Source organism: Neopsephotus bourkii, unplaced genomic scaffold, assembly GCF_033783945.1.
Source record: "Neopsephotus bourkii isolate Nb327-2 ecotype Australia unplaced genomic scaffold, CSIRO-AGI_Nbou_v1 NB_333, whole genome shotgun sequence".
Taxonomy (NCBI): domain Eukaryota; kingdom Metazoa; phylum Chordata; class Aves; order Psittaciformes; family Psittacidae; genus Neopsephotus; species Neopsephotus bourkii.
The window spans coordinates 480,501-503,069 of NW_026900839.1; the positions used below are offsets into that span (position 1 = coordinate 480,501).

Consider the following 22,569-nt stretch of genomic DNA (forward strand, 5'->3'; position numbering starts at 1 on the left):
ATCTAGGTGGGGGGAAAAGCCTTGGCTTCCATATGAAAGCCACAGAGGTTGGTTTTTGAAGCCCAACACATCTATTCATTACCTGAACCCACAAGCGGTAAGCACTCAGGCTGGCAAGCAGCGCACACCACAGTGAGAAGATGAAGAGAAACATCTTCATAGAGGCCTAATGCACCACCAGGTTCCCGACTACACCAGCACCAAACAGGAGCAGGCAAAAAGGCAGAAATCCCACTGGAGACATAAAGCAAATACTAAGGAGTAACAGACTTGAAGACAGTTGGACATCTCAGCAGCAGAACCTGCGGTGAAGGCCCTCTGTAGTGGTGAGGGCCTGTCCTTCCCCACCCCTTAGGGAGATTGTAACCTTCAATAATTGCACATGTGATTTTAATAACCCCTTTATTCAGGGCAGAACTCCCAACTGGTTTGTAAACAGCGGCTTAGAAGGACAGGAGGTAACAATGGTTCCAGTCCATTACTAGATGGGAATCGCAGAATCCAAACTGGTTTGGGTTGAAGGGACCTTAAAGCTCACCCAGTTCCAACCCATTGCCACAGGCAGGGACCCCTTCCACTGGAGCAGCTTGCTCCAAGCCCCTGTGTCCAACCTGGCCTTGAGCACTGCCAGGGATGGGGCAGCCACAGCTTCGCTGGGCACCCTGTGCCATAAGAAGAATGTCCAGGAAGTATCTGGTTTCTGCACTGGGAGAACAGAAATAGCATACTCCTCATTCCAGCAATGAATTAGGAAGTTTCCAAACAGAAACTTCCAAAGTTAGATAGGTTTAAGTCAGCAGATTTAGATAACCTGCTCTCAAAGAGTTTCAGAACAGTGAGCAGAGAAGCTCTTCAGATGCTCAGATTTTTAATGAGGCTCAGAACAAGGAGGAAATCTGAGGTAAATGGGAAAAGACAGCCCCGTGCCTCTATTTCACAAAGTGTAAGCATAAGCAGAATAATCCAAGTAATTTTATAACTCCCAGGAGAAACAATGAAATAGAAGAAACCAGACAAGTAATAATGAATTAAAGGAGGGTGATATAATTTATGCAAATTAAAGCTTGTTAATGGAAAAGATGTTAAACTAATATATCTTTTTCTGCTGAGACAATAGTGCCAGGGTGATGGGCTCAGATTTCTGCAAGTTATTTGATCTTACAGCACCCAACTTTCTGAATGAGAAGCTGGAGCAGGACAAATCATCACGGCACAAACTAAATGGATTAAAAGGTGATTAAAAGACCTAAGAATACGAACATGGAACTGATTCTCTCTAGCATTTTTATTGATGACCTGGAAGAACACAAAAAGCCATCACCGATGGTTAACACAGAGAATAGGAGAGTTAATGACAAGTAATGAAATCCCAACACAGTGTGGGCTAGTGGCGGAAGTTGGCATTTTAAAGGCAGGGAATATTATCCGAGGAAGGAGTGATTGAAAAGCACTCAAGGGTCAGGAATTGGGTGAAGAGGTTTATCATGGGCAATGCCCTTGCCATATCAATAATGTGGATATAAATGCCAGAGTACTAACCAGAGCAGAAAGATGATAGAGTGCCTACATCTCAAGGCCACGCGAAGGTACCAAACAATGCACAGATTCCTGATAGGAAAGGGAGTGTAAGGCACGTGGACCCTGAGAAAACACATTTCTGGGTAAGCCACGTTCAACATCCCAGGGTAAGAAGCTGCATTTGAAAACGAAGTATGTGGGATATCCTCAGAAAGGAACAGGGAGAGGCGCAGACACCAGGCTGCCAGGCCAAAGTACTCACTACTCCACTCCACAAGGAACCAGAGCCAGTGTATTCAGGATGATTATCCTGAAGTGCAGGCTATGGGTTTGATTCTGAAGTTGCAAATCGGGTTTCCTTACTGAAACACTGAGTTTGCATAGCTCTGCTTTGGCTCTGGATGCCTCTCTGTCCATAGGAACATGCTGCCAACCGACATCTCTAAACCTGATGTCTTATATTGGGTGGGATATTCAGTGGTAACAAATGGCAACCAGCCAAAGCAAAATCCTTCCCTCCAAGTGCCCTGTGCTTTGCCACTGAAGCACAGGGTTAGCAGCCATCTGATATGATCCCCAATGCCAATCCACACGAGAACCCCAAGTACTTGTGTTCATTGTGCTCTTTGGTGTCAGCCAGCTTCATCCAGAGAGAAAACAAGCCTTTAGAAAAGGAATCAGTGAAATGATAGGAAAAGAGATCCAACAAAATTAAGGGCAACTTCTCTGGAATACAACTTAAAACATCCCAGCAACTTCAAGCTGGAGTGCAATGCTCACCACAAAGAATTCTGCACTGAGTATGTTTCCAATTGGTTTTCCTTGTGAGTGCCAAAAGACCTCCCCAGGTGGAGGCTGGGCTCCAAACATGAGAAACCACTGAAGCAACTGATACCTAGCTTTTTATTATGTACTGAACTCCTGTGTGGTCTTTACTATACCACTACTGAAGTTAGGAAGCCAGATTCTTGTCTGGCTGACAATGTGGATCCCCCCAGAGCTGGACAAGGTGGGGCACATGTGAGCCCATGTTCACATTATGAACATGTGGGGCAGATCTCTGGGCAACAGAGTAGGATTGTCCCACTTGGAGCTGCCACCTGCAACAAGTATGAACACTGGGTCACTTCCTTTCATACAGGAGCTCCTGCTCTTCCAGTAGCTATGCTGGATGTGATACACCAGCAGCTGCTCTGCTTTACCTACTGCAGGTATACCTGGGGCCTTGTTTCCCAAAGCAGCCACAGCCAGTGAAGAGCAAGACAGGTAAGGAACTTGTTTTCCTTCTCCTGCAGGGTAAGTCCTGAATCCAGCTTTTTCTGTACTTTGGAGTAGTCCTGACTTTGCTTCCCTAGTGGGATTTGATACTTCATCACTCAGCTGATCTTCTCAGTGCACATGAATCCTGGATAAAGGCAGGGTGAGAATTCAGGCTGTATCCTTATGGACCAAGCAAAACTGCTGTCCTGCCTCTCAGTGAGGGTGGAATTACACATGGTACAGATCAAGACAGAGCTTAACCTTAAGATATAGCACCCAAACACAAACATTTCTCAAGCTCTGTTCTTCCCTCTCTATTTCCCTGTGATATGAGGGGAAAAATTCATTTTCCCTCTTGTTCCTAGAGCAGTGGGATGAGCAGTCCAGGGTTTTAAGAGCCCTCTTGTTCCTAGATTGGTGAGATGAACAGTCCAGGGTTTTAGGAGTCCCATCACAACAACAAAATTGCTCTCAAGATGTAAGTATTTCAGGATCACACTGCTAAAGGAAAAGCTCAGCAACCTACAGAGCATAGCATCTCAAATACCCTTTAAACTTACTGGGTTCTACATTCTGTAAGGATTTAAAGACAACAGCAAAGTCATCAACGAGGGAACTAAATCCTCCCAAAGCAAGGATGATTTCTGCCCTCTGCACACACCAGGGGAGAGAAATGCTTCTCAGCCTCATAGAATTACTGCACTTACTTCTGGCAAATCCATCACAGCAAGGTGAGACTTCAGAAGACCAGCTCCACACTGCTGATGCAGACAAGCACAGCTCCATAGACTTCCAGCCCTGAATTGTCAGCTCAGGAATTTCAAGCCACAAACATTTTAAGGAATCACACTGTTAATTTGGGGATTAAAAAAGCCAGACCAAATGTATTACATTTTCAGTCACGATTCAAAGCATCCTTGTAAGGAGGATGCAGGCTGTCCTTCTCACGCTGCTTCTTGACTGCTTTGAGATCATGTCCTGTCCATTGGGCCTCCAAAAACCCAATGCAGCACCCAGTAAATCAAACCATCAGCCCTCTGCTCTGAGAGCGCCCATTTAGGCTGATAAGAAACAAAGCTACTGGAGGACCAGAACACACTTTGCTGGTGTCCTCTGACGCACACTACATTTGATGCAAGCCATGGTTGTCTAAGGATGAAAAAGAAGTCAACTGAGTTCACCTGATGTAAATCTAGACTGAGGGTGATCGAAGTCCAACCCTGCACTCACACTGCCATGCTCATTTAAACCCACATTTACTTTAGATCCCAATATGATATTATCAGTCGATTCTACTGCAGCTAAACAGGAACATGGCATGGATGAGGTCCCAACAGTTTTAGGCACTGAACACACACAACTACCAACTATTCACAATATACAACTTACCTCCTTTCCTTCTTTTATTTAAACTCACCCTAAACCCTGTAATACTTAATAGTAATGGTGTACAATATTTAAGCAACACTACTATTGTAAACTCCAGCTCACTGAATCATCACTGCTGTAGAGCTTTCCTTTGTCAGTCTGCTTTATGGTTAAGTGGGTGAATCACAAGGGGGAAATAAAAGAGGAATTGATATCATAGTCCCTCTGGGGAGTAAAAAACAAACTAAAAAGGCCCATGTTTGCGTGGTTAAGCCCATGTCACAGAAGAAGAGATATCAAGAATCACAGCTGTGGCAAATGGTGGGAAAAGTTATTGATCTAAAAGAATTCAGTTTTACTGTAAGGGCTGGTCCTTTTACTTATTTAATAAAAGTCTGGCATCAAATCACTGTGAATTTCAGGATTATCTAATTCCATCTAATCTCATTCAATCACGGATGCTCCGGAGTGGAGCAGAAGGAATGCTTGCCCTTTCCTGTCTGCAGGGGCCATCTCCCGTTGCCCTGGCAACCCAGCAAAAGCAGCCTCAACAGGGCCGAGTACCACGGATCACATTCATCTCCAGCTAAAAAGAAAGGATGGGGTTGCAAGGGAGTTTGTGCAATTTGATGGGTAGAGATAGGCAGAACAGCAGCTACCACTGGAGTGGAATCTACTCATAACTCTGAATTATCAAGGCCCCAGAGACTCGGTGATAAATACAAGCTCCTAAGGGTAAGACACTCACAGGCAGGAAGCCAGCCTGGTAAAGCAATCTGATTGCCTTCAGAAGCAAGAGGAAAGTTTTCTCCTAAGAAGCTGTGGTGATGGAGAGGCCCAGTTAACTGAACCCATTTATAATCCTGGAGCTGCTTTCTAAATTCCCTGAAGCAATCCCACCTCCCAGCACAAAACTGGGAACCAACTACAAGCAAACACCACTTGGTTACAGTGTCATCATGAGAAATAGTTCAGAAGATGCTTTTTCTACACCAAAAGGGTTGTCAAGTTCTCTTCTGTCACCAAAACCTCTCAAGTTCTCCTGCTTCTTCATTCTCTGGAATCCATTCAGAAAAGTTCTACCTTCCTATCAGCATGAAATACCAAATACTGCCCATCATTTTGCATCTTAAGACTGTTACTCTGAGCTGATTAAATCTTACTATGAGGTTTTGGGGGTTTGGTTTGCTTTTTCCCATTTTAGAATATGGTAGAACAAAAGGCTACATCAAGGCTCACACTTCTTTACGCGTGTGGGCATCAGTGCACACCTCGCCCGCAGCCCTTAAGTCTGCACTGAGGCACAGCTTGAACCTGCCCGAGGGGAGACTGAGCTGAGCTCTTAGGCAGAAGCTCTTCCCTGTGAGGGTGCTGAGGCGCTGGCACAGGGTGCCCAGAGAAGCTGTGGCTGCCCCATCCCTGGCAGTGCTCAAGGGCAGGTTGGACATAGGGGCTTGGAGCAAGCTGCTCCAGTGGAAGGGGTCCCTGCCTGTGGCAGGGGTTGGAGCTGGAGGAGCTTTAAGGTCCCTTCCAACCCAAACCGCACTATGATTCTATGATCTCTAGCATGATGTCTAGCAGCACACATGCAGATGAACAGCACCTTTACCTGGCAAGTGCCCCACTGAGAAAAGCAATGCTGGTTGTGTGAGCTCCTAGCCTGATGTGACACAGTCCAGCAGGCACGAGGACAAGAGCCTGCACTGACATCCATACACATTACACCAAGGGGATCTGGCTTGTTGGCAAATGCTGCTGCAAGGTTCTTTCTAGCTGAAGATGTAAAAGATTAAGAAAGCCACCTTTGTATATGGACTGAAGCTACCCTGGTATCTCAAAATGAGGGATTTGATGTGCACGAGTATCTTCATACAGGTAACAGACTGAATTCAGGCTTGATGGTATTCCCAGATCCTGTGGCTGTGTAAGCATGTGCAAAGGAAAGTGAAATCAGTAAAAGCTGAAAGTTCCACATTGACTAGAGGCAAAAGATATGAGCAAGAACCCTTTTTTGTTTGCTTGGGAATTGCCTCCATCCATCCCTCCTCATCCTGAGACATGTTACAAGAAAATCCCCAATCAGATTGTATTTATGACCCAGGGGAATGTGTCATTTCCTCTCGGTTCTCCCTGGTTTGTTAAAATAACAGAGCCAAAAATAAAAGGAAGGAAATGCATTGCTCCAGCACTGGAGCTGGTACATGCAGAAGATTCACCCTCACACAAGAGCAGTATGAGAGTAAAGCAGAGGTGTTTAACATGCCCTCTGTTAAAACAGAATCAGAACGGTGTGGGTTGGAAAGGACCATCTTGGGCCAATGGGAAACTGCTTCTTTACTCTCCTGTCCCATAAGTGGACCAGAACAAGCAAACTGAAAAGATCTTCATCTCTGCAAACTCCGACCAGGTAATGGTTTTAAACCTCAGGAAAAGAAAAATGAACCAGTTTATGAGGGAGTTAATTCTGATCCTATAGTCATCTCTGCCACATAGATCCCATGTTCACTAAAGGCATTTGCCACCAGGCTCCAAATTAGCACCTATCCCTTTGAATAAGGCCAGCAAGTGTGGACACAGACCACTGCAAATTAAAAGCAGGTGCCTGTGCCCTGAAGCAGCAGAGACAGCCCTAAGCAGTTTAATGACATCTCTAAATAATTTTGACAGCAAAATTACTTATCCTATGTCACCTTTACACTGCCCTTGGCACGCCACTAACAAGATGATGCTGCTTTCCTGGCTTCTAGGTATTTATTTCTCTCTGTTTCTTCCCCTTCCTTTCCTCAGAGCAGATGATTTTCCAGCTCTGATGGAGCTCAGTGCAACTCCACAGCAAGCAGCACTGGCTCCTCCTGCCTCTGCTGACTTAGTGTGTAAAACTCACCCAGGAGCTGAGGGCTTGGAAACTGACTCTTCCTACAGCTGAGCCCGCCAGAGAATGCAATGCCACAGTGCCAGGAATCATGGAATGGTTTGGAAGGGACCTTAAGGTTATCCAGTTCCAGCCCCTGCCATGGGCAGGGACCCCTTCCACTGGAGCAGCTTGCTCCAAGCCCTGTGTCCAACCTGGCCTTGAGCACTGCCAGGGATGGGGCAGCCACAGCTTCTCTGGGCAGGTTAAAGCCACTGCCCTGATGCAGCCCGTCTTGGCTCTTCCAGGGAACCACCACCACACAACTGCAGGGTGAGGACACCCCTCCTGCAATCCCAGCAGGAGGAAATTTGCTCCCTCCAGGCAGAACCCCTCACACATGCCAACCTCAGCGTTAAGTGTTCTTTCACCCTCTTCCAGGGAGGCCCAGCTTGGCTGGTTACTCACAGACACTGAACTGAACTCACTGATGGATCTTCCTCTGCCCTTCCATCACGCAAGACCTTTTCCATTCAGTTCCTCATCACTGCTCATTGGAACAGCAGGTATCTCCACTACAGCTCTGACACCACAGCAAACCTCCCTATGGAACTCCTTAAACCCCCCTGTACAATGACATTACTTTCCTAAGCCATAGCTGCTTACACATCTCTGCCATTCACTCACAAGGCTGCAATCCAATTAATATTTTCCTTTCCAGAGGGTATCTAATAATCCCCAAAATTAAATCCTTCAGCATTGTGCTGGCACTCTCAGTGCCACTGATCTGCGTTTGTTCTGCCTCTGTGTAAAATAATAACTACTCATTTTGCTGGTGCAATCCCATCTTCCCAATCCCTGGCAGTGCACACAATGCTACTGCAGTGTGTCCTGTTCCTGAGCTGAGTCTGAGGACCAGTAGGAGTAACTGCCACACTGATTCCCATTCCAAGCTGTCAAGTTTTCCCCTGTGAAGTGCTGGCTCACCCAAGAGCAGCTGATTTTAGGGATGCTCCTGGGAGAGAAGCAGACACACAAGTGCCCTTGGATTAGAAGCCCTGCATGCTGAGGCTGTGGGCTCAGGCTCAGCATCTCTCCCCCCCTGTCCTGATGGGATGTGCGAGTCTCTCCCCATCTGACAGCACAACATACCTCACCTCCAGCTTCTCCATAAAGGTGATGCCTCTCACATTCTGAACAGATGTTTGTTAAGGGTTCAAATTTAACTTACAAGCCCGCAAAGCAACACACACGCTCCAAAAATGACTTGAGTGAAATCCATTAAAAACCCAAAACAGAACCAGAAAACCCCCCCAAACAAACAGAAAAACCCCAACCAACTCAAACCACTCCAACGAAAGCCAACCTAAAATGTGCTGGATTAAAAGCAACAATCCAAATCAGCATGAAACCACAAATAAAACTCGGCAGGCTGTGCCAAAGACCTTGGGGGGATAACAAGGTTTATAAGTCTGCTTTGCAGAGGGGCTTTTTCCACATTCATAAGGCAGCCCCCAGGGACACGAAGGCAAAGCTATGAAAACAACCCCCTTCACATAAACCCCAAGGTTCTCCAGCTCCAATCTTTAAGTCTACAGCAGCTAAATCTAATCTAGTCAGTTAAAAGCAAAATTTCAGGCTTAATCCTGCCTCTACAGGCAGCCAACTACATTTTCCAGCAGGCAGAGTGCTCTTATAGGAAAGTTCACTTGAAAGACTCATGTCCAGGGTGAGATTCCCCTTTTTGGGCCAGCCTCTGGTGGATCCCACAGCTCCATAGCCCAGGGAATCTCCCTTCCTTCCCCCAGCCCAGTTTTCCAGGCAAAGCCATGGAGCAGTCTTATGTCCAAGACAGCATCACTGGGCAGGGTAGCCAATGTGGCTGCAGCTGGAACCCACAGCACAAGCCACATAACCCCATGCTCCAGGGTAGATGTGGAGTTGCCTCCATCCTGCCCCTCTGAGACAGGAAGGCAGGAGAAAACTCACTCTTAGGGCTAAATACCAGAGGTCCTGCTGGTTGCTGGCATTCAGGTTCTGAAGTTACTTTTCCCAGCCTTGACAAAGCCTTGGACTCATGCCTTAACCTCAGGGGCAGCAAAAGAAAACAACAACGATGACGACGAGAAGCAAAAAGCAGCAGATAAATAGAAGCACATGTAAATAAAACCAAGAGCAAAAGACAGCCCCAGTAAGGAAATGGATTTCCACTGCCAGTGCCCAAGCTGTGCAGGATCACTGTGTGTGACAGGCAACGAGAGAGATGGGGCAAAGCCCCCATCACTGTGTCATGTTTTCTGTTTCAATATGGCCATATCATGACAGCTTGCTGAAAACTCACCTTCTCTACCCTCACACTCCAACACGGGCTACTTTTCAGAGAGCCCGTTCAAGAAATGATGGGAAAAGAAGATGAGGAGCAGCCAGTGCCCAGTTCTAAGGTACTTTTAGAGGCAGCATGTCTAGTATGGAAAATGCAGTATGGGTCACACACTGATAAGGGAAGCAACTTTAGTAAATCCATTTAATGGAATGATGTTCCTGTTACACTGAATAGGTGATGCTGAACTTTGCCAATCTAAGATACTGTGTTTTAGCAGTGATTTCTGTGCTGTTCTCAAGACCATTGAGGCTTCTCCCTCCCTCTGGCTAAGATAACCAGTGCCAGTGAGGACAGCTCCGAACTCAGCCTGGTGTGGGGCTGCAAGTGGAGATGGAGAGAAGAGCTGAGTAGCTCTCGAGCACAGGGTCCAAAGCCAAGGGGACAGGGATGCCGGCAGCACAGCCACGCTCCCCAAGGGCCGGGGGGTCTCTGCAGAGCTGGGGAGGGGAAGCAGGCACCAAAGCTCACACAGGCACCGCTTCCCTGCCGGCCCCGGGGGCAGCCACCGCTGCCCGCCCATTCCCGGGGACCCCCCCCCCCCGCCTCTGATTGATGGCTGCTGCCGGCCCGGGGGAGGAGGCGCCAGCGCGACCGGCTGCTCCCCTCCGCCTGCAGGAAACCGGCGGTCGGTGGCGGAGCGGGGCCCGGCGCCGGCCGCTGTCTGCAGCTGCAGCAAACGAGCTGCGATGGGGGCCGGCGGGGCCGGGGGCAGCGCCAGCCCCGGCGGGCAGGGGTAGGGGGGAACGGGGTCCCCCCGTCGGGCTCGGTTTCACTGCGGGGAGCCGGAGCAGGCGGCAGGGAGCCGGGATGGGGACACACACACATGGACACACATGGACACAGAGCCGGGATGGGGACAAACACACATGGACACACATGGCCACAGAGCCGGGATGGGGACACACACACATGGACACACATGGACACAGAGCCGGGATGGGGACACACACACATGGACACAGAGCCGGGATGGGGACACACACACATGGACACACATGGACACAGAGCCGGGATGGGGACACACACACATGGACACACATGGACACAGAGCTGGGATGGGGACACACACACATGGACACACATGGACACAGAGCCGGGATGGGGACACACACACATGGACACACATGGAAACACATGGACACAGAGCCGGGATGGGGACACACACACATGGACACACGTCTTCGCTCTGGCTCCCTCCCCGGATCGGTTTTCCTGGCCTATTCCCGCTGTTCAAGGACTGATTTAGGAGCAGCTCCCCAGCACCATACCCCCATGTGGTAACACAGGACAGCAGGAGGCAGGCACTGCAGGTCTCTATATACCTATAAAATACACTATAAAAGACAAAGTATTTCTACATTTGAGAGGAAACAGCCCTTTGATCCCAGTGGTGCTTGAAGAGGTGATCACTGAACAGCTGAAGATAAACTGTGCTCCATTTTTAACCCTCTTCCTTGGGTAACTGCTTAATGGGTAGCCCACGTAGTTGGGACAAGGCATAAAAAGGATGCCAGGTTCAAAATGGGGATCTGTCCCTTGGTCAAGTGTGTGTCCTAACTACAGCACAGAAAATGCAGCCAGCACCCAGAAACAAGAGATGTGATAAAAGCTCTCACTGGTGTTTGTCCCTGCTCTGCAAACTCTTGATACCAACCCTCCTCTAACTCATTTATAAGGATGGGGATGTGGTAGGAGGCAAGTTCAGATGGGTTTATTTTGCCCTTCCCAAAACTCTTTTTCTCCATCTGAACTTGTCCAGTTCAGTTTAGTTCATACAATCACAGAAACCCAGCCTGGTTTGTGTTGGAAGGGACCTTAAAGCTCACCCAGTTCCAACCCCTGCCATGGGCAGCGACCCCTTCCACTGGAGCAGCTTGCTCCAAGCCCCTGTGTCCAATCTGGCCTTGAGCACTGCCAGGGATGGGGCAGCCACAGCTTCTCTGGGCACCCTGTGCCAGCGCCTCAGCACCCTCACAGGGAAGAGCTTCTGCCTAAGAGCTCAGCTCAGTCTCCCCTTGGGCAGGTTCAAGCCATTCCCCTTGTCTTGTCCCTACAAGCCTTTACCCAAAGCTCTCTCCAGGTTTCTTGTAGCCCCTTTAGGCACTGGAGCTGCTCTAAGGCTTCCCCAGAGCTTCTCTTCTCCAGGCTGAACAAGCTCAACCACTTTTAAAGACACTTGTTTCACACAGAGCTGCCTTCCCATCTGCAGATGCACAACATCCCTGTGCAACTACTGAAAACACGAGGAAAGCGCAGTGTGCCATTCCAGCTACCCTCCAGTGCAACTCAGAAAGCAACCAGCAGACTGCATCACCTGGCCAGGGACTTCCCAACACCACCAGCAACTGCAGCCTATCCCTTTGGCCTGCAGACAGCTGGTCACCGGCCTCTGATCCACACAGCTGGCAACTAAATCACATGCAAAACTCAAACCTGGAGAACATCACATCATGCCTTGCCTTATAACTCAGAGGAAGTGCATGAGTCCGTTGGGTCTAGGTGGTTTGTTGGGTTTAAATACCATGGTGATGCTTCAGTACAAGTACTTGTAAGCTCAGTAGGCAGCACTTGCTTTGGAATGGACCACTGTTACAGAAACAGGATACTCACATCACACAGGTGGCACCTTCACATTGATTTATGTAACTTGATTATTGCTCTAAGGCCCTTCCCGTGTCAATGCAGGCACACACGTGGAAGCCAGGACTGTGTACACAGAAGCATGCCAGCACAGAGACACTAGGCAGGAATGAATTAAATGCACGATCCTGTCATGCAGCATCATAAAGATACTGCAGATGAGAAGAGATTGCCCATTTGATCCCCAAGAAATGGCTGATTTCAGTGGATAACAGCACGGAACTTCCCAGGCACCGCTGTTCCCCAGCGCTGCTCACAATGTTTTAAGTCATGGTGGTTATTTCAGACCCAGAGCTGCTTTAGTTCCACAAACCAACAGCGCTGTCGTCCTGTCATTGCATTTATGGCTATTTTTACACCTGATGAACTGGTTTTAATGCCTGTAGTTCACTACGATTTCAGTAGCTTTTTATTTACATCACCAACACCTTTTTCATGAAGATGCTTTACAGGGATTCTGAAAGTCTCAGGGTAAAGGCAAGACAGCAGAAACCACAAGGAACTCCAAAGTTGGGAAGAGCAACTGTAAAAGCAGTAACTGATCTATGACATGAATGCTGCAGGAGTCACAAGTGCTCAGTTTAAGCTTGTTCCTCTTAGATGAGGAAATTCACTCATGGTTGGTAAACTGTGGCTATTCTGACTCTATTATAATTCCCTTTCGCTTTATTCAGCCACTTCACACCTTGGCACAATCCACTAAAATGAAGGGGTGAGGATAGGGAAGAGGCTGCTGGATGGTTTTTAAGTCTCATTTTGGGTGTCAGCAGCTCCCCCTGAACACCAGACAACAGCACCGGGTGCTGCATCCTCCAGGTCACACACTGCTCTGTTGGCAAACTCCTTTGCCGGGCTGCGGTGCACACACTCGGGACTGACAGCTCCCAGCCCACACTGATCCCGGTTTCATGACCACGGAAGCAAAGGGATGGGTTTTAAGGGAAGGAGGCGGAGGAGAGGGGGGATGTCTTAACTAAAGCACATAGTTTAACAATAATCTTACCACTGGAGACGAAATTCGACACCCAGGGCAATCACAGATTGGAGGATGTACCTGTAAGATTCCTTTGGACATAAGAGTCTTCAAACTTTTCCCTAGATGCAGAGATGGAAAAGAAGAGCGAGGATCAGCACGTTGGTAAAAGGCTTTAGGAAAGCGGGGGAGCACAGCACGCGTCTGCTTCCATGCAAACACCCCTCCCACCGCCGCCTGCCCCCCGCAGCGCATCCCGCGCTCCGTGCTCCTCACTCACCCCGGAGGATCCGGCATCTCCCGGGAGCCGGGCAGGGAAGGAGCAGCAGCGAGCGGAGTAACGGCACCAAGTTCCTGCCCTTCCCTCCGGAGAGGCGGCAGCGCCGCGGACCCCGGCCTGACACCTCCCGCGCTCCGCTAACTGCGTGCGGCACCGGCTCCCCCCCTCCGCCTCCCGCACCCCCCGGGGCCAGCCGGGTCCCCGCTCTCCACCTGCCGCCAGCACCAGCGGCAGCTCCGGGTGCCGGGACTGCGGCGCTGGCTCGGGCTGCGCCGCGGGCGGGAGGGGAGGGGAGGGGAGGGCAGGAGGGAGGGAAGGGAGGGAGGGATGGATGGAGGCAGGGCCGGAGCCGTCAGCAGCCGCCGCGGAGGTCCCGCCGCCACCCAGCTGCGGGGAACAACCCCCCCTCTCGTTCCCCCCCCCTCCGCGCCCCGCCCGCCGCCCCGCCGGGGCCTGTCCTCGCCCGGCAGCTCCCCGCGGCTTTGCCCGCTGCCGCCACCGGCACCGGCGGCTCCGCGCCCCCGCAGGCGCGCTGTGCCCCGTGTCCAACCGGGCAAAGTTCCCTCCGGGAGAGAGGCGCATCCCCCCCCCAATAACCCCGCACAACAGTTCCCAACCGCTTGGGAAACTTACTGTGGAGAGCCCGGTACCGCGCACATACGGGAGAGGGGATCCGGGGAGTGATGGGGACCGGGGGGCACGGCGGGGGAACTCATGTCCCCGCTCTCCCCGTGCGAACGGCGGTGGGAGCACGGCTCCCGTGCGGATGCCGGTTCCCAAGCCCGCGGGTGGGAGGGAGAAAAGGGAAGGCGGGGGGGGGAACGCCGCGTCCGGGAGCCCCGCACACACCGAGCAGCGCCTTTACCTTTGTGCCTGATGCTGCGCTTCCAGTCCTTGGCTGTCTCCCTGCCGCTCACAAACTGGAACTCGTTAGGGGTGAGCCACTCTCCCCGGTACCGGATGGAGGGTCCTTTGCTCCCCTGGCACAACTTATTGATGTAGAGCAGCGCCTTGTTCTCCCCGCACTCCACCTCGATGCAAGGCTCTCCGTTGTCAAAGAAGGGCTGGAAATCCGGGATGGAGGAAAACCTCTCCAGCATCAGGTCCTCGGGGAGGTGGTGGGGGTGGTGCGGATGGTGCGGGTGGGGGCGGTGGGTCTCATGGAAGCCCAGGTACGCACGGGGGGCAAAGAGCTGGTCGTAAGCCGGCGGGTGCGGGGCCACCACCGGCATGGCAGCGGCGGCCAGAGGGGCGAGATAGTCAGGTAAGGTTTCCATGGGCTGGTTAAAAGCTGCCAGGGCCATCTCCTCCCTGTCAAGTCGCTCCTTCTTGATCGCAGGCATGGTGCGGCCGCGCTCCCCCGTCTCTCCGAAGCACAGTGGCTCTAATGTCTCCGGTTCAACTTGCCCCCGCTCTGGCTGGAGTTGGGATGAAATGCGCCAGCGGCAGCAGCAGCAGCAGCAGCAGCACAAGCACCTTTGGCGCCCGGGTGCCGGAGGTGGCTGGGATCCCCCGGAGCAGCCCGCTAACAAATCTCCTGGGCTGGCTCCCCAGCGGAGCTGTCTGGGATCCCTCTCCCACGGAGAGGCGGCTAATGTACCGTAGACCGGGGAGCTGCTGTGTGCCTCGCAGATCAGCCCCTCCGGACCAATACCTGACATCTCGGAGAGGTCTCTGCTGCCGTAGACATTATTTTGGTTTAAGAAAAAAAAAGAAAAAGGGAAAGAAAAAAAAAAAAAAGAGCTTATTGATTCCCCCACATCGACCCACCTTCCACCAGGCTGGAGGGTTCCCCGCCGCCCTCCCTGCCCCCCTTTTCGCCCTCCTCTCCCCCCCCCCCCTTTTCTTCTTCTTCCTTCCTTTAAACTGACACCTGGGTTATTTATTTATATGCAATAATTAAAATTAAACGCTGCGCTCCCGCCGCCTCGCCGCCAGCCCCTCCCCGCCCCTCGCCGCCGGCGCCCGCCGGCCGCAGGGAGCGCACGGAGCCGGCTCGGCGGTGCCCGGTGCTCCCGGTTCTCCCGTTTCCCGGACGGGGAAGTTTGCCGGGGGCTGCGCAGCTCCACCTGCAAAGTGCAGCCGCGCCCGGTCCCACCGAAGCTCTATGAGCACACTCTGTGTGTGTGTGTGTGTTTAATTCCCACTCCCGCACACGTTAAACCCGTGTATGTCAGGACGGACACAGGGATGGATCCCGATGCGCACGCACGGACACACCGACACGCACTGTAACAAGGGCCCCGGCGCACACTGCCCCCCGGCCCCCAGCGCCCCGCCGCGCCGGCACAGGCACAGGCACAGGCAGAGGCAGTTATCGATCGGGGCTCCCAAGTCCCCGGGCAGTTCAGACACTGCCCAAACCCGACCGCCCGCCGCCGCCGCCGCCGCTTCCCCAACTTGGCCCATTTAAAGAGCGGAGGCGCTTGCGAGCGACGGGCGGCGGGCGAGGGGGTGAGCGACGGGCGGCGGGGACAGCGCCGAGGAGGGAGCCGACGGAGCGGGGAGGAGGGATCGGGGGCTCCCCCGGCCCCGTGGGCTTCCTGCCGGGGGGGAACGTCCCATGGGGAACAGGGTAACAGATCACGGAGCGGTTGGGGGTAAAGGGACCTTAAAGCTCATCCAGTTCCACGGGCAGGGACCCCTTCCACTGGAGCAGCTTGCTCCAAGCCCCTGTGTCCAACCTGGCCTTGAACACTGCCAGGGATGGGGCAGCCACAGCTTCTCTGGGCACCCTGTGCCAGCGCCTCAGCACCCTCCCAGGGAAGAGCTTCTGCCTAAAGGCTCAGCTCAGTCTCCCCTCTGGCAGGTTAAAGCCATTCCCTTTGTCTTATCAATGTACAACAATGCACAACCCATGCAAAAAACACAGAAGGCAGGCCAAAGCCTTTCCCTTCCCCATACAATGATACAGCACAACTTGGGAGAATGGTGTAAATTTGTTTTCCATGGTAAGCCATGGCACAAAGTCCACATGAAAGTGCCCTGAGAGGACAACATGATCCCAAATTACGTTGTGTGGTGGTGAACACATCAACAAGATGGAGTTCCCTACCTCTGGATGCTCAGCAGGATCGACTGCAGGAAGGATCCTACCTGGAAGGGAAATGAAAGTAAGTTACCCCTTAAAGACAGTACAAGAACCGTGCTCCACAAGTCTTACACAGTAGCAGAACAGTGGCAGTTCTGTGTGAGTTGTGGCTTGAAGTTCCCACCACAACAGGAAGTTCCTAGCTTTGTCCCAAGATGTCATAGAATAGGTTTGGCTGAGATCCTACAGGTGGTATTTTGCCCCCTTAGCTCTCAGGTGACCCCTCTCTCCAGATAAGCCCACTAATGGACAGACCACTTGTGGGACAAGCTATTGCTTCACATCACTCAAGGCAGAGGAAACTGCCTCTCTGAGGTTCTGCACATCTGGGAACGGAATCTAGGCCCCAAATCACAGTTTTCTGTTGACACTACTTGACCATGATCCTTCCTTCTTGCCTATTTATTCTCAAGCAATGTAAGCTCTGGGAGCCATCCTTGCTTCTTGCTCTAATGAGAGAGGCAGACACATCCACACACATCAAACCTCTCATTTAGGCTTTCAGGCTTAGGCTCTTAATGCTTCTGATTGCTCAAGATGATGGGGAAAAATCACTTTCTATTATCACCTAATGAGCCAAGGAAAATGCTTGGAAGAGGCTCTGGGAGACACAGGCTCCTCTGTGGGAGCATGTCAGAGGATTCTGGATGCAGGTTTGCTCAGAAGGCCCTACAGTGAGAACAGTCCCAGAAAACCTTCACACCTGGAACTGCACTGAGCAACCTGCAACAGGCTTAGAACTTCAGCCCTCTTCTGACTCCATCTTCTTTGTAATGTGGCTTCATGGCACTGATTTGTGTTCACTTTCTAGAGGAGTGGGTGTTTGTTCTCAAAGCCTGCTTGCTTTTATACAGCTGTAAGAGTTACTGCTCTGCTTCCACCTCTGTTCCTGATGACAACTGCACCTCCAAGCACAGAGCTTGGCCACAGCCTTCTCCAAAGTCTCCCTCCAGGAGGGGTCACAGGAGAGCAGAACCAGACCAGCCTTCATCCTCCAGGAACAAATCCTGTGCTACTTCCAGACTCCTCAGATCTCTGTGGCTTGGATGCACACTCAAATATTAACAGCACTTTGCATTACCATCCAATCTGCCCCCAATAAACAGCTCTATGAACCCTCTCCTAACCCGGAGAACTGGTATTTACCTTGTATTTTAAAGGAAAAGGTGACTTGCTATGGGACTTTCTCACTGCACATAAACCCAGTTGCTTTTCACCTCTAAAGCTATGCAGAGGTCCAGCACCAGAAGAGTAAGGCCTCATGATGGTGGTTTAATATGAGGTGCATGGCCTGGGCCAGGCAGGGTTTCTTGCACACATGTAAGTGAGCTAAGGGAAGTTTGGGGGATTCAAGAGGCACAGATTCAGGCTGGTCCTGTCAGTCTCTTAAAAGCACTAAGCATTCCTCTCTATCCCTCCCCACTGCAATACAGAACTGTGTATTGTGTAAGAGCTCTATCTGGATGTCTGACTTCGACAGCAGGAGACTGAAGCTGAAACAAAATCTGGATCCTTTATTCCTCTCAGGTCAAATGTGTCAGGAACTGCAAAGAGCTAGCTGTGCTGCACAGCATTTTACAGAAGAGATGGTGCTTCAAGCACAGGCCTGGAAGTTAACAGATACGGATTTTCCTCCTTATTCCATCACTGCTTTCATGAACAAGTTACTTATGCTGTATATGCCCCCATTATTATTCTTCTGGTAAAAGCAGGGGAATCTTTCTAAATGTAATTTGTTATTTACATGTGTGACATAAAACCTCTGAGTTTCTGAGATCAAAGGTCCTTTTGTGTTCTGTGTTTTAAAAACTCATTGCAGATGCAGGCCCTGCCCCTTTACAGGAAAGACAGGTTGAGGCTGGGAGGAGACACCCAGGAACATGTACCATGACCAGCCCGAGTTCAGACACTAACCCAGAGCTTCTGTCTTTGCAGGATTCCAGCACTGATGGCACACCTGGCACGATGATCCTCTGCTAAATGAGCAGATCCAATGTTCTGTCAGCACAGATGCATCTACAGCACTGGTCTTAGTGACCCTGGCACAGCAAGTCTGTAGCATGAGATTCTCACAGTCCAAAGCTAACCGTGCCAGCAAAGTTCTGTCCCGTACACCAGAAGAGCGTAGATAATAAACTAGGTCTTTCAACAACTGGTGTAGTAACCACTGAATCACATTGCTTCCCCCAAAGAAGTAGGAGTGCTTAGCCTTTTAACTGGGAGTTAACAGCTCTTCCCTCTTTCCACAGAACTACCCTGACACTATCACACCAGTGATGGAAAGCAACAACTCTGTCCCTAGCACGTCACTGAGCCTACCAAAGACAAGGAAGGAGACCAAACAGCCACACCACCACCTCCCAGACCAGCCAGATCCATGCCTTCCCCAGTCCCTTCCAGCTCTCAGAGGACATCAAGGCTGTCTAGCAGCCAGGATTCATTGTTTCTGCCTTTTATTCCTGGTGTGGCCCAGCTCGGTGCTCCCGGCATGTGAACAGCCAGCCACTGAGTCCTGCTCTGCGGGGTCAGCGTTGGAGGTAATAGTAGCCTCAGGCCAGACTGCTTCATTAGCAGAGGTACTTTGACAGCCCAGCAGCAACAGCAACAGCAGGGAGGGCTCAGGTGGGTGTTCAGGGGAGGAGGGCTGGGAAGGAGGATGTTGGGAAGGGATTTGCCTCTGAAAACCTGCTTTCTCAGGGGCAGCTGAGCTGTACCCTTTTTAATCCCACTGCTACAAACAGTGCCTTCTGCATCAATTGATTGGAGTGGAAAGGAGCACCACTGGAATTCAGAGGTTTTTCTGTCTCTTGTGAAAGTAGTGCCGTGGTAGCACAAGCTTACACAACAAAGCAGAGATACAAACTGCACACACCCCTATCTAAAGCTGGAATTTCATCTTAACCCACCATTGACTGTCATCATTTCAGTCAATGGTGGGTTAAGAAACTCTCTTCTCATCAAACTATTCTCCCAAGATGCCTCTTCCAAATCACCTTCCCTGTATAGCTATGTCACCAGGAGATAAGTACTCAAAACCTAGAGGAATCCAATCTGTTGGGGAAAAGCAAGCAAGTTTTATCTGGCAGGCAAGGACTAACTCCAAACTAGCTGCTCTGTTCTTCTAAATAATAAGTAACTTCCCATGCAGGGAATACGTTTTCTGTTCTCCCTCTGGTTTGGTATAGAGGTATGCTGGGCTGTAAGTCACCTGGCTTATAGCTCAGTAGACCTTTCCATGCTGCTGCACACACTGCGCAGCCAGAATCACCCACAACAACTCCAAGAGGCTGTTTGTGCACCAAGTGACCACCTTCCTTCATGATGTGCTGTCAGGGGATGGAAAACCTATCAGATGATAGGAGCACGGATTCATCTCTCTTCCTTACTGGTTAAAGCTCGGGTTTGTTGTGGTAACTTAGGTCAGAATCAGCCCTGAGATCTCTACAAGAAGAAGTTAAAGGGCACAGTCCATTAAAAACAACAGCACATTTTCCCTGACTTCACACCTCAGTGTTCTAGTCCCCTGTAATACAGCAGGAGATTGTCCTCCTCTGCAAAGCTTTTGGAAAGCAACAAGTTTAACCACATGCAAGGGATGCTCCATGATGCAAGAAAAGCACTTCCAGAAACCACCAATGGTATAAAGCCTTATGTATCAAAGCTGCTGTTGTAGTAACCATTCTCTCTGACCCTTTACTTCTAATGCATCCCTCTGCATTAACTACACTTCTTCATGCATACTGCAATTAAAAATGCATCTTTCTTCCTTGTCGATTGCTCTCTCCTCAAAGGTTATTTATTGCCACTTCCTACCTGCTGTGAAAGACCTGAGATACCAGAGGTGTGGTGCAGAAGAAAGCCTCCACCAGATCCTCTCTTTTCCCTAGAGCCTTTGTGCTGCTCCACTCCACTGCTAGGAAAAACTCCCTGTATCAGAGGATGGTGAAATGATGGTCACGTTGTATTAATCTAAAGCTTGGCTGTGTCCCAGCATTTGCATATCACTCTTTGCTGTTCCACTTCCCCAACTTCCTGCCTGCCTTCCCGCCTACAGTCACAGTAACAGAAAGACAAACTGGAAAACTGACTATGGAAGAACCTGGGTCTGGCTGGAATCTATTGCTGGGTTAAACCAATACAACATCAGTGACCCCTGAAAGGAAGATAACATTAGATGTGCCAGCCCAATGTCAAACAGTGCCATAGAAGAATAAGCCCTGGGTCTCTCCCTTAATTCACAAGCACATACAAACACAGGTGCACAAAACAAGCACTTTTTTAGGTTAGGCAGCTTAGGTTAGCTAATCCTTTGGAAGGAATGTGTCAGAAGAGTCTAAAGTAATCAAGGTGTGACTGCTTTTAATACACGCTAGAAAGATCAAATTAAAGACTAGGTAGAACCTGTCTTAACCAATTTAGGAGGTGCTGAAGTGCACACTATTCACAGCTTTCAAACACAGAGCTAACGTGTCCTAAAGTCTTTAAATCACTGGGCATTTCTGCAGACAGGTTTTGGATTGCTCCAGCTCTCCTTTGTAGAAATTGATGTAGTGCAGTCAATGCCCCAGTAATGATGGGATTAGCATACATCACCTCTCCACTAGTGTACCTGCATCCCACTAGAGCTGTGCCAGTTCCACCAGGAATGCTTCTGAACAGTTATTGTTACAGCACTGTAGAAGCTGATGTATAGATATGCCCTAGTCAGGGCTGTCTCTAGCGTAGGTTCAGGTATGACTGCAGCAAGCATCCATCTGCCATAGCTAAATGTTACTAACTTAACACTGGTGCTCCAAGAAGACATCACACAGGAGCTCCATCAGGATGGATCTGTGTTTCTGTAGGCAGCTCTCACTGAAGTGTGTGCTGCTGTGCTTCCTCTGCAATGGTTTCATGGACCATCTAGGTCAACCAGTACAGGAAGATGGTCCTAACTTCAGAACCATTACATGGTCTCTTTCACATGGGCACTCTGTGCAAAACATGCCTATAGTCAGGGGCATGAGTAGAGTCTCCAGTGAACTCAGGGAGACAATCACACACACACAACTCCTCACTCGGGCCTCCATCAGTATGAATTAAAGCTGGGTCAGGACCACATGAACCCACATGTTTGGGTTTACCTTTTCTTTTCTATCTTACATTCCTAGAAGAAGAGTCCATTTGTTGCCATGAGTCCACTGCAATGAGAGCGCTTTAATCTAACAAAAACTCAGATAAAAGAAGAGAATAACAAAACCAAAGGGAATTTCTAAAAATAAGTAAGTAAACAGGCACTGGAATCTTCTCATGGTGCTTTGAGGTCCTTGGAAGCAAAGCAACTTTGCTGCTCCTTCCCTTGTGTTGCTACGTGCTTGTGGACAGGAGAAGCTGCAAGTAGTTAGCACTGAGTTTTATTTGCTTGTCAGACTTCCAGACTTGAACTCTTCTCCATGTGGAGTCAGGCATTCCAACTTCTCTTCCTGCCTGCTCTGCTTCCCTATGTGAGTGCAGCAATTCACCTAGGAGCTCCAAACTCAGGTTCTTCACTCATAAAACAGAGAGAAGACATTTCTGTAAAGCAGTGCTGGGAAACACAACTCTTCAGGTGAGCACACTCTCCATCATTTCTATCTCTCACTGCAGATTCCTATAGCTCTGTCCTCCTCAAGTTCAGTAACTCAATCACTGAGCAAACCAGATAACTGTGACCCATAACACACCGCAAGTGGCAACTGCAGAAATGTCAGAGCAAGCAGTTTACAAGTCATTTTGATGCCTAAAATTGCTCATCTAAACTCTTTAGCAAATCCTTACCAATAACTGTCTTGTTCACAGCAGGGGAGAAGGATTTTGCTTGTCACACATCTTCCCTGCCTCAGCCAAAACTAATGTGCAGCCAGACATGGCACAAACCATTTTCACCCACTCCTCACACTCAAAAGGCACCCATGGAAATAGATACACTGTCAGCACACACTTGAAATCCTCTGTACGCTGCTGCTAAGTGTAAAGTTTTGCACCAAGAGGAAAGGATAAAAAGGCATCTTCATCATTGTGCTGCCTGCAAAAGTTCCTCCTTTCATCTGCTGAGTTCGCCATAACTGTGGGTAAAATGATGAGAACAACTACAGCCCTGCAGCAGTTTACACACACAGTAGTAGTGACAGCCTGGCACCCTTGCTAGACACAGACACACAGGCATGTGCATGCAGAAAATAGCTTC

The 22,569-nt window shown here is 50.1% G+C and overlaps 1 protein-coding gene across 6 annotated transcripts in view; it reads right to left on the reverse strand.

The window, feature by feature from the left end:
* Positions 1-22,569, reverse strand: part of SAMD11 (sterile alpha motif domain containing 11) — a 163,430-nt gene that overhangs the window by 90,573 nt on the left and 50,288 nt on the right. For 2 of the 6 annotated variants that reach the window (XM_061347903.1, XM_061347904.1), the window contains exons 10-12: positions 16,329-16,369; positions 14,139-14,950; positions 13,024-13,115 (exon numbers count right to left, since the gene is read on the reverse strand). In XM_061347903.1, coding sequence (XP_061203887.1) covers positions 13,024-13,115; positions 14,139-14,950; positions 16,329-16,369 — 945 coding nt within the window. Of the gene's footprint in view, positions 1-13,023; positions 13,116-13,273; positions 13,494-14,138; positions 14,951-16,328; positions 16,370-22,569 lie in introns of those variants that run through there. The other 4 variants (XM_061347905.1, XM_061347906.1, XM_061347907.1 and 1 more) reach the window with 4 other exon arrangements.